General features: G+C 39.8%; 1 protein-coding gene across 1 annotated transcript in view; it reads right to left on the bottom strand.

The window, feature by feature from the left end:
- The window catches only part of LOC137657022 (Golgi-associated PDZ and coiled-coil motif-containing protein-like), a 90,894-nt gene extending 84,149 nt beyond the window's left edge, over positions 1-6,745 (bottom strand). Inside the window, exons 1-2 of the mRNA XM_068391382.1 lie at positions 6,617-6,745; positions 3,209-3,345 (exon numbers count right to left, since the gene is read on the bottom strand). Coding sequence (XP_068247483.1) covers positions 3,209-3,345; positions 6,617-6,704 — 225 coding nt within the window. The 5' untranslated portion in view covers positions 6,705-6,745. The remainder of the gene's footprint in view (positions 1-3,208; positions 3,346-6,616) is intronic.
- Positions 6,746-12,538: the final 5,793 nt, after the last annotated feature.

Here is a 12,538-nt window from a genome sequence, read left to right as displayed (position 1 = left end):
GGAACACAGCAGTTAGAATTATAACTAGTTACCCCCTTCACTCACACACTTGTGACTGAGCTCTCTTTGCTTGGAAGTAGGACTTCAAGGGGGACAGGGTCGGTGGGTAAGTTTGTATAAATAGCTAAAGGTTTGTATCGTTAGGACAAATACAAATCATCTCCGAATTTGTCATTTGTTCCGTAACTGGAAAACAAACCTACGCTATTTATTAGGGGTGACTCACCCATTAGGAGGGTAGAAGTCCCAGCACATCACACTGCTACTGGGGTCACAACAACCGTGACCACCAGTGCCCCTTCTACGTCTCCAGCTTGGCCAAACGTTAATGATCTGGCAATTCCAGTGACTGGAGAGGAACCAGTGATTGGAGGTCTCCATCCCTATCCAGGGTTCACAACGGTACTACCACCTGTACCAGGTTTCTGGGAGTTTCCTGCTTACGCCTCTTGCCTCCGCACCTGTTCCGTCAATCAACCCATTTAATCCACCAAAGACTGCTTCTGGGAGGAGGGCGAACTATTGAAAATTTATGCCATGCGATTGGACTCTTTGTATAAGTTGATATACCCTCGGTATGACCTGGACAGGAAAGAGCCGAGGCGAAAGCTCCTCAAGACTGTTCCAAGCAAAGCTGCAAGTTGACTAGAACAATATCTGGCCACCATCAATGTCTCTGCCAGCCGTCAGGCAACTTGGCAGGATGTCCTGTATCTGTTGGATGTCCTGGATGAAGCAACCCATCAGCGAAGCCAGAAGATAGAGGAATTAGCCATTAATCATGTGGAATAGGCATGCTCTGAGGAGCAACACTCCGAAGGGCAACACTTTCGATGGTGGCAATGCACTTGCTCACCGGACCTCTCATCTAGAAAACCAGGAACTGAAAGGCACTTCCCTCAGTAAGGAGCCAGGGAGAACAACCCTTCCAAAGCCTCTAAAGGCAGACTGAAAACTCTACAAGGAGCTCTCAAGACACTGTAGGTAGCTGTAAGAGGAACTAGAAGTTCCAAGAGAGACTGCAGAGGGAGGATGGGTACTTACCCCGAGAAGGGCACACAACTCTGCGGAAGCAGAACTGTGGCAACCCTAACGGCACCCCACACCAATGAGTTTCGTAATGTGGACATTAATGCCGGCCTAACCTACTTTGAGAAGCAAGAAACTGCAGTGTCTCAACTCTTCAAAACCCAGTTAGCCCACAAGTTAGCTGTCTCACGAGTCAGTATGGTGATAGATGGCCTTCCCTGCAGACGACTTTTCTAAGGTCTCCAGGGTAATTACGTCACTGCACCAGACCAGTGGTTGAGCCAGGACACAGCATGGAGTGAGGCCAAAGCCTCAATGGCCACTGACTCAGCGGCTGACAAGGATATACTCTGCTTACTAAAGCAAAAGCCCTCTAGCATGGATTCAAATAGTACCACCCTCTCTTCCGGGAGCCAATCAATGCAAGAGGGGGGGGGGGGGGGGGTTTAGGCCACCATTCAACAACCAGGAAGGAAGGTGATGTTGGCCAGAGTAGCTCCATTACCTCCAGAAACAGACTGAGAGCCATACTCCCATCTGTTCTGACCAGCTACCTTGATAGACAGATCAACCAAGGCTACCTAGCCAGGACTAGTTACTGGGGTAGCAAGTGCCACTTGGTCAGCCATAGCTACCTGGGAAGCTGGGTAGAACCAGAGTGGCTGAGACCCAGGTAACACCCCACCAGGCCAGGAACAACACAAGTACCAATAATTTTCCCCAAAAGAGAGGTGGTGCCACGAGGAACCTGGTCCCCTCGACTACAGCTGGCTTTCCTATACTTCCTTTACCCCTTCCTCCTCATCCTTTGGTGAGAGGACAAGTCGGAATTGGATTCATATGAAGAAGACGAGGACAAGGAGGAAGAGGAATACTGCGCATGCTTCTTCCTCTTCCTAGCCCTCACTCCTGACTCTGCAAGCAGAGCAGTCGAGATTGGAGCGACCATCGACGACAAAGCTCCCCCAGGGAAACCACATGGGTTGCTATGGCAGGAGCCAAAACAATGGGCCACACTGATATCAGGGAAGGGAAAAGTAAACTCACCGACACTGAGACCAGAGACCTGTGTGGTGTCATACTTTTGGATTTAATATTGAGACATCCTAACTTTTGCCTTTGATAATCAAACCAAACCCCAGATTCCCTAACTCCAGGGACAATACTACTTCCTCTAACACTGGCACCACTGTAACAACAACCTGCACAGGGCTCACAGGGGGGAGAGGCAGCCTTGTCAACCAACTTCCTCACAGCAGTCATAGAGGCCTACCTGAAAGACATTAGAAAGTCCAGGCCCTCATTAGACCAAACTTGTCATCAACACCCAGCAACAAAAGTCTCTTTAGTATTCACAAGGGAGCCACAAACAGTCGGAGTTCCCAGCATGCCCGCGAAACCTGAAAAAGATGCCGATTTTGTTCTGTGCTATCCTGACTGCCGTTGTGTACTCCCCAGGAACTGATCCAAGGGCAAAAGCATAGGGGCAGCAGCAGCAAACACGCACACTCTTAGAAGAAATCAGAGGCAACAACCTTCGCCATTGTCGTCTTGGGCTTTGTCCAGCCAGACTACGAACGTATGACTACTTCTACACCAAAGGCCATAATCGACACTGTGCAAGGGGATGCATTCGTACAGATATGCACCTGACACGACACACAGGAGTAAGGGTCTACAGCTGTCTTTGCCATGAGGTGCTTGTAGCATCCATGCCCTTACCCTGGCAGACACGAATTTCCTGTTACAATTCCAATATCAACAACACAGGCAAAAGAAAAAGAATCAATAGCTTGAAGAGTGCTAATCACACGTGTGAACAGCACAGAGGTCAAAGCAAAATTGAATAGAGAACCAAATGTGAGGGGGGATGGGGCTTTGACCCACTACTCTCTCATTAGTCAGATAACTGCTCATTATTCATTTTCATCTACCGATTCCAGCTCGTACTGAAGTAATCTCCCTAATTAAAGGATGAAGATTTGTATCTTCATGTAGGAACAAACAAAGGTTAGCATTCCTGTAAGAAAAAATGTATCTCCATAATTAAAGGACGAGGGTTTGTAAGTTCACATAAGAACAAAGGTTTGCATTCCCGTAAGAACAAATGTTGAATCAACTTAACACACCCTAAAGACAATTAATGAACTACTTTAATACCTGTAATGTATATACAAACCTCCAATTTTGCATTTGCTTGAAATACTGTTTGAGCTTTGTGGGTAAGTTGTGCAAAGCAAGATGACAGGGATTCAAGACGAGCCCTTGCTGGCCACTGAAAATTTGCTTCATCTTCATCAAAGTGGTCTACTTCACCTGTAAATTAGAAAAAAAACACCAATGATACAATAATATTAAGTTTTAATATGGTAAATGATTATTAGATGTAACACAATTCTTGTAATGTAGTACTGTACTACTCTATATATGTTGTGATGAAACAGCAGGAAACCAAATTTCATAACATTTATTACTGTACTGTACAGTACTGTATTCAATACTCTACTTATCCAATATTCATATTATTTTTGCTTTCCAGGACAAAATTACAGATAAGAATAATGGTAAAGTATTGAAATAACAAATTATTAAAAATTTTCTTCATATTTCTGTGAATCTTCCCCAATATTTATATTCTAACTAACACACTTCGTAGGATGGTAACCCAGTAGGACTAGTTAAAATCCACCTCAATAGAAATGCATTGACTTAATGAAAATCAATTACAGTATATGCTTTTCTACAGTAATCATATCAGCTGCTTTTTACTAATCATCATGATGATAACAGTCTTGAGTGTTTCTCTTCCTATTGCAAGTGACATGTCATGAGAAAAACTATGGCTAAGGCTCATTGAAAGTACCTTCAGTAAAGGGTACCTGTCTCTACTGGGACATAGCTGTAAAATGGAAGATAGGCTAGCTCTTTGATCATCTACCAATACAGTACAAGACTATTTGCGCTCATATCATCTGGCACAATAGTGCACGCTGGTGATCCACAGCATATTCAGTCTTGTTTGATGCTCTAAACGGGGTGAACAGTGTCAAAAAAAAAGACCTAAGTCTTGCGCAAACGCAAGATCACATGGGAGAGTTTACGAAGATGTGGGTGTTCAAACTCTGGCATTCGCACAAGCATAGACAGGATCCCAAACATCAAATCAAGTCTTCAAGGTGAGATGGCATGACACAAAAAGCTCATAATACTGATCCTGCTGGCATGCTAGGGCACAAACGATAACAAGAGTAAGACTGAAGTCTTGTGCGTGTTAGTGAGAAGTGAATTCTCACGGGTGCACGCAGAGGAGGAATCTTTAGAAGAAGCATCAGCCCGCACAGTGTTGTGTTCAACTAAAACCTTTTTACTTCCAACAGGAAGCTCTAAATGATCACGTTTATTATCAGAGGACGTCAATTTACGTCTTTTTAATTCAGATGACAAATGATCCAGTGAAGAACAAGGCTCTTCTGCAAGTTTATAGGCACTTTGGGCCATCAAGGTGCTCATATACAAGGGTGGACCCACAGTTGTTACTGGAACAGACACCTCTATGTAAGCTGGCAAGCCCTAACCTCAGTCTCTGCTTGGAAGGAGTACTTTCCGAAACCTGAAAAGGCATCACCAGGATCAACATCTTAAAGAATTTAAAGGATTTTCTCTGAGAAGGAAGTCCACCTGCTTCTCTTAAGTTTAGATTAAGACCATCGCCCTTCTTTGCATAACTCCAAGAGGATGGCGATGGGGAAGGTTCTGAAGGTAGGGTACCATGGGTAGGAGGAAGAGATCTGGCAGACTTCCTAGACTTCCGGGAAGACCGTAGAGAGGAGTCACGCTTAAAGTTCTACTTTCGTCTCCTGCTGTACGTCTGCCACTGGTAGGATGGCCACTCCTTACATTCCTCACAGAATGAAGCTTGTGAGCAGTTATGCCTCACCAAGTTAGACATAAAGAATCAGGATCAAACGAAAACCTACTCATAAAGATCCTGAAGCTATGATTGGTAACTTCAGGGCAGGTCTGCATGTCTACTTTCAGTTTCTCCATTGTACATACATTTCACATTCACGCCTGAAATGGAGGACCAAAGAAAATTAATGAAGCCAAGTTTGAGGTTAGGGCACTGAGAGTACATCTGAACACATTGACAGTTAAAATTAAAATAGCTACTTGATGAGTCGGCAGCCTGCCAGTAACAATTGATACCTCGATATAATTTTTAACAGCCAAGTTTTCAAGGTCCATTGAAATCATACGCCTATTAAAGGACAAAGGTTTGTATTCATGTAGGAAAATATATACAGTCAGGAATAGATACCAAAAGAATGAAGTTAAAGCTTTATTGTGCCTATCTATAATGAGTAGGGTAATGGACAGGGCTGTGCAAACTACAGATGAGTAAAGTTCTTGTCTTACACCATGAAAATCTGGGAAAGAATAATGGAACAAAGAATTAGTGAAGACACATCCATGGGATAAAAAGCATTTCGTTTCATGCCAGGAAGAGGAACAACAGATGCAGTGTTTACCCTCTAACAGATGATGGAAAAGCACCAGGAAAAGTAGAGTTGAATATACATAGTATTTGTACATCTGGAAAAGGTGCTAGACAGAATCCCATGCCAAGATATTTGGAGGTGTATTTGAGTAAAGGAAACACCGGAGAAGTATGTAAGATTGATCCAAAATATGTATGGAGCAAAAGCACAGGTTAGAAGCAGTGTTAGGTTAACTGAATGTTTACCAATAAGAGTTGACTTACACCAGCGATACGCTTTAGGTCAAGTGTCTTTTCACCATATTATGGATGTGCTGTCTCAAGCAATACGAGATATATGTTGTTTGCTGATGACATTGTGTTATGAAGCACCAACAGAGATGTAGTTAAGTCGAAACTGGAGCAATGGAGGAAGGTACAGGAAAACGGAGAATTAAATATCACCGATATAATTATGGTAGAGACAAGGTTGAACCAAGAATCTTAGTTATCTTAGTTCTGCAGTAGCTGCCAATGTAGGCTGGATGAAAATAAAATATTGGAGATGTCAGGTCAGAGGTGTCTTGTGTATCATCAAAACTAGGCCATAGGTTTATCAAAGGAGGCCCTGGTAAGAGGATTGCAGTGATATTGGCATAGGATAGGAAAGGATGAGACACATAGAGGGGAGAGAATGATGCTTATGTATAGGCCTGCAGATGGGAGAGTGAGAGGGAGACCGAAGTGGAGGTAGGATGGTGTAATTAAAAGACCTGAGAAAAACAATTGGCAGAGGAACAGGAAAAGGACCAAGTGACAGATCCAATAAGGACCTACAGAACAGGAAAGAAAACTATATATATATATATATATATATATATATATATATATATATATATATATATATATATATATATATATATTTGACAGGTACATTCAAATTCTATGCTAAATCGGCATTATTGGATATTTAATGCAATAACAGGAAATAAATAAGGATGATTCCCAGCACTAAGCTCATCACATCCTTGTAGATTAGTATACAAGAATTAACATCACATCAACAACAAATAACAGGATATATTAATCTATTTTCACTTCTGAACTTGCCTATTAAAAGATCGAGGTCAACGAAGGCCTTGTCGAATTCCTTTTCCAAGAGATCTAACCATCGAAAACTGACATTTGTGGCCGCCATTGCAACATTTGCCAGCTGGCAAAGTTGTTATTGTTGTTATGTCACCTACTATTCGTGAGACTAATTTCACATTTTGTAGTGTTTCTAAAGTTTATTATTATTATTATTATTATTATTATTATTATTATTATTATTATTATTATTATTATTATTATTATTATTATTATTATTATTATTAGCTAAGCTACAACCCTAGTTGGAAAAGAAGGATGCTATAGGCCCAAGGGTTCCAAAAAGGAAAAATAGCCCAGTGAGGAAATTAAATAAATAAACGATATCAGTAGTGAAAAAAAAAAATAAAATATTAAAAAAAAACATTCAAACAGATAATTAATAGACTAGAAAGTCTTATGTCAGCCTGTTCAACATGAAAACATTTGCTGCAAGTTTGAACTTTTGAAGTTCTGAACTTCTGAACCAACAATGCAAATATATTGGATTTGTATTATATTGGGCTTAGCATTTTGATATATTCAGTCTTAATTATTCTTTTTGTGCTAATATTAATATACTTAAAAATAAGATACAATAAACATAATAATATTTTTGTTTGGGTAAAAATTCTTCTTCTTTGCCTAGGAATTGTTGTATAAATCTTCAAAAGTCTTTGGAGAGGTTGCATTTTAACGGCAGGTTGCCAGGTGGGCAGCGTAAACAAAAACATACCTTACGAGTATTGCGTCATTATACATTAAGCTATTTTAATATTGTTAAAAAAAGTTTTCTCAAGATTATTATAGAAGTAATTGTCCCGAGAGAGAGAGAGAGAGAGAGAGAGAGAGAGAGAGAGAGAGAGAGAGAGAGAGAGAGAGAGAGAGAGAGAGAGAGAGAGAATGGTAAACGATTTTTTTTCTGGATATGTCAACGTGGCCACACTGGAAATTATTTTAATAAATGACACTATGAAAGGATATATCTGACACCATAACTCAATTCAACAGTAACTTGAACGATTGAAGCTTTAATCTCATATTAAAAATACTTCAATGTTTAGGGTGTTCGTCAGGGACCCATTCCTAATCTTCATCTATTATCTGTCATTCTCATTATACCCTGACTATATTTGACATCTTAGAGAGAGAGAGAGAGAGAGAGAGAGAGAGAGAGAGAGAGAGAGAGAGAGAGAGAGAGAGAGAGAGAGAGAGAGAGAGAGAGAGAGCAACCACCAAACCACACGAGATTAGCAGCAGAGCAGCCCACTTGAAACTCCATCTAACTTAATGGGTGAATCTGCCCGTGAAGATGGTCTATGGATATTTTGCTTAAAACTATATAAAAAACAGAACTGGATCACTAGTTATGGGTGTACTTAGCCACTAAAGAGAGAAAGAGTTTTTATGCCTGTACATTATATCTCCCCCAGAATGAGAAGATACCCTGAAATATAGTCTGAGTGCAGTAATCTAGAAAGAAAGGTTATCAGCAATGTAAAAAGAATTTCTTAGAAGATCTAAAGCACTGAATCATCAATAATTTTCAATTCAACATGTTTGAAAGTGGATCTCCTTCCAAAGTACAATTATGAGGATAATGAAAATAGTAATATTGATTGAAATAATAAAGATGATAATATTGACTGTAAAAACATCTATCTCAAGCTTGCTACACATATTTCCTCCCCAAATTTAGTTTTCTGCTATCAGTTACACCATACATGTCACTGCATAGGATGGAGTCTTCCTACAATTCAAAGTCAAGTGCCATTCGTACCTTTGGATATCTGCATATGCAAGACTCTGTATTTGTTTATGAATGTACTTTCTTTTGCTTGTCACATTTCAGTTAAATTGATATTTCCACATAGTATAGTACTGCAGCAAGTCCATCTCCAGTCTCCAAGGTCGTAGGATGTGAGAGCACGATATGTTTTCCAATGCCGCTGGGATACTGCTTTGACAAGAAAATTGTCTGTAAAGGACGTGGAGAGAGATCGTAACACTCATCATCATCATCGTCGTCATCTCTTCTTACTCCTATTGACGCAAAGGGCCTCGGTTAGAATTCGCCAGTCGTCTCAATCTTGAGCTTTTAAATCAATATTTTTCCATTCATCGTCTCCTACTTCGCGCTTCATATTCCTCAGACATGTAGGCCTGGGTCTTCCAACTCTTCTGGAGGAGTGCGAAGAGCATGGCCAGACCATCGCCATCTACTCCTCATCATGATCTCATCCACATATAGCACTCGAATAATCTCTCTTATAGTTTCATTTCTAATCCTATCCTGCTATTCAACTCCCAATATCGTTCTGATGTCTTTGTCCTCAAATCTTCTAAATCTATTGGAGATTGTTTCATTGTCATACAATGACCTATGTCCATATAGTAACACTGATCTCACTAAACTGATATTTAGCCTGATTTTTATATGCAATTTCAGGCGATTTTATTTCCAAATTTTACTTAACCTAGCCATTGTCTGATCTGCTCTTTTCAATCTTTCACTAAACTCTAAATCTAAAGACCCTGTATTGGAGATTATAGTTCCTAAATAGTTAAAGGATTCTACCTCATTAATCCTTTCGTAACACTATCCTCCTAATATTACTGAAAATCTTCATTCCCCATGAATCATCTTACACAGTGCAATGAAAATTAATTCGTAGTAGTACTCTGGATTTAGACACAACGAAGACCGTCATTAGCCATCTACACACCAGAGCTGTACGACGTTGCATACGCACAAGTATTGCTGGTGAGGTGGCGTTTTGAAGGGCGTGAAAGGTATGTTCAAGTCGTCAAGCATTAAAAAAACAAATATTCCTATTATGTGAGTCGTTTACAATTGCTAATACCATTAAATCGTGTTGTACGTTTGAAGCTGTCAGACAGAATACTGCTAGCTTTTCTGGTATAGGATTGCAATCGAGTTGGCAAAAAAGTGCAGAGTAGCTCCCGTGAGAAATGTTCGATGAACCTGTTGTCTGGTACATATGTAGTAACTATGGAGAGAACCATGGTACTGAATAAATGAATGCCCAACTATGCCACTTGTTTATCATAGCTATATGAAGATTTGGCACATCAAAAATTAATGTTGATGTAAAATTAAGGCCTACAGCTGCAATATTTGAGACAGGTACAGTTTTTGCAACAGCGCAGCAAATTAAACTCCCCAACTCATTGTTGATAGGGTGATGCATGAGATGGATGGTAACAGGCACACGTGTATGAATACGGTTGCAATTACAAGTACTCAAGATTGTGTTGATGGAACACAGTTAATGTCATTATTCAAGAAAAGGATTTCACTCCTACAACACCAAGTAGTCCTAAAAGATGTTGATAACCTTCAGTTGAAATGCCTGTGGCTCAACCCAGAAATTTGACTTGTTTACAAAATATATATTTTGTTAAATTTGCCAAGGAATTTCATCTTTGCCTCTCTTCTTGTAAGGACCTCGGATTCGTGTTTTTTGTATCCCCTCACCATTTAACAAGACTCATATTGACAACTTCATCAGTTGATACACCCTCACTCTCTAGATCCCCACCAGCACAACATCCACCTATCAAGGAAAATGTCCCACAGTTAGAGTAATGTTTACTGCAACTTTGTGGTGGTGGGCAACAACATCCATCTCAGCTAAGAAATTATTACCAGTGATGTTGGAGAGCTTCGCCATATATATCTTAACATGTACCATTCCCTATCCCTGTCACATTCTGAAGTAAAGACCTAAGGTCTAGCTGGAAGACGATATAAGGAGAGAATTATTCAGGAAGATTATCAGTTGAGGCTATGGATGATAAGCTACATTGTGGTGGAAGCAAAGAAATCAGTTTACTCTTAACACGCAATAACAGTAGTTACTGCAAAATTTTCCTGCAAAAACATCCAACACTACTAGGGAGTCAATACCAGTGGTGATGGGATAGTAATACCATGCACAATCCACAATCCTGCAGCAGTGCTCAAACACCGAGAGTCTGAAGTAAAGGGCCAAGTGGAAGACGACATAAGGAAAGATGTTATTAAGAAAGTCCTACCAGAGGAGGTAACAAAATGGTGAGCGCGCGGTAATGGTAGCAAAGAAATTAGATTACCTTTGACGTATAATAGACTACAATTACCTAAATGGTTTCTGAATGAGAGAAATTCATCACATTCCAACATTCAATGACATAATATCTAGTATGCCTCAACACTTATGCAAGACAATGACTGATGCATATTTGGGGATTCCATCAAGTAGAACTAAACGGAAATTTGTCCCATAATGGCATTCATCATGCCCTAGGGTTGTTTTATGTACCTGTGTCATTGGATGTAGTGGGTCACTGCTCTGCTTTTAATGCTTCTGCAAGATTCTCTAAAGACATTCCCGTGAAGTATAATTGTACAGATGATACACTATAATAAAGGGATAGGAGAGTCGTTTTGGCATACCTACGATTTCCTGACATGTGCTGCAAAGAGCATAACACTAAAGTTTGAGAAGTTCTATCTCTTCAGGAGGGAAGTGGATTTCATTGAATTCCATTTGAGGTGGGAGAGCTATAAATCCACTGACGATAGTGTATCCGCTGTATGAAAATATCTCATGACAACCACACCCAATATCACTTACATCATGTCATGGCTTGGATTTTTAAAGCGGCTTGCACTTTATTATTATTAAGTTCTACCGATTCAACAACCCAATTAGGAAGATCATTCTACAACTTGGTCATAGCTGGAATATAACTTCTCGAATACTGTGTAGTATTGAGGCTCATGATGGAGAAGGCCTGAACATTAGAATTAACTGCATACCTAGTATTACGAACAGGATGGTACGGTCCAGGAAGATCTGAATGTAAAGGATAGTCAGAATTATGAAAAATCTTATGCAACATGCACAACAAACCAATTGAACGACGGTGCCGGAGACTAATATCTAGATCAGAAATAAGAAATTTAATAGACCGTAAGTTTCTGTCCAACAAATTAAGATGAGAATCAGCAGCTGAAGACCAGACAAGAGAACAATACTCGAAACAAGGTAGAATGGAAGAACACTTCTTCAGAGTAGATTGATCACCGAAAATCTTAAAAGACTTATTCAATAAGCCAAGTTTTGTTGTGCAATTGAAGAAGAGACAGACCTCATGTGTTTCTCAAAAGCAAATTTTTTTTAGAGAATCACACCTGAAATTTTGAAATGGTCACACAGAGTTTAAAAAAAAAGATAAATAAAAGAACTATCAATGCTGAGATCCGGATGTTAAGGAGCAACTATCCTCGACCTACTTACAATCATACTTTGGGTTTTGTTTGAATTTAACTTCATGCCCCATAATTTTCACGTTGCACTAATTTTAGCTAGATCGCTATTAAGGGATTCATTAACTCCAGATCTACATTCAGGAGATGGTATTGGTGCAAAGGGAGTAGCATCATCTGCATATGCAACGAGCTTTTTTTCTAGGCCAAACCACATGTCATGTGTATATAGTATGAAAAGTAATGGGCCAAGAACATTACTTGAGGAACACCTGATATCACATTCCTATACTCACTATGGTGCCCATCAACAACAGATCTTTGTAATCTATTACTTAGAAATTCAATAATAATGCTAAGAAAAGACACACCTACTCCCAAATGTTAAATTTGAAAACAAGGGCCTCATGATTAACAGTCAAAGGCAGCACTGAAATCAAGGCAAATCATACGAACTTTCTGACCACAATCAAGGAATTTATGTACGGCATTGGAGATGATAAGAAGGGCATCACATGTTCCAAGCTCTTTACGAAAGTCAAATTGCAAACTAAGGAACAGATGATTACCTTCTGCAAATCTATTTAGACGTTTTGACAAAAGACGTTCAAAAACTTTAGATAATATGG

This window comes from Palaemon carinicauda, chromosome 1 (genome assembly GCF_036898095.1).
Source record: "Palaemon carinicauda isolate YSFRI2023 chromosome 1, ASM3689809v2, whole genome shotgun sequence".
Taxonomy (NCBI): domain Eukaryota; kingdom Metazoa; phylum Arthropoda; class Malacostraca; order Decapoda; family Palaemonidae; genus Palaemon; species Palaemon carinicauda.
Note: the sequence above shows the minus strand (reverse complement) of the source record. Positions and strands in the feature narration are given on the sequence as shown.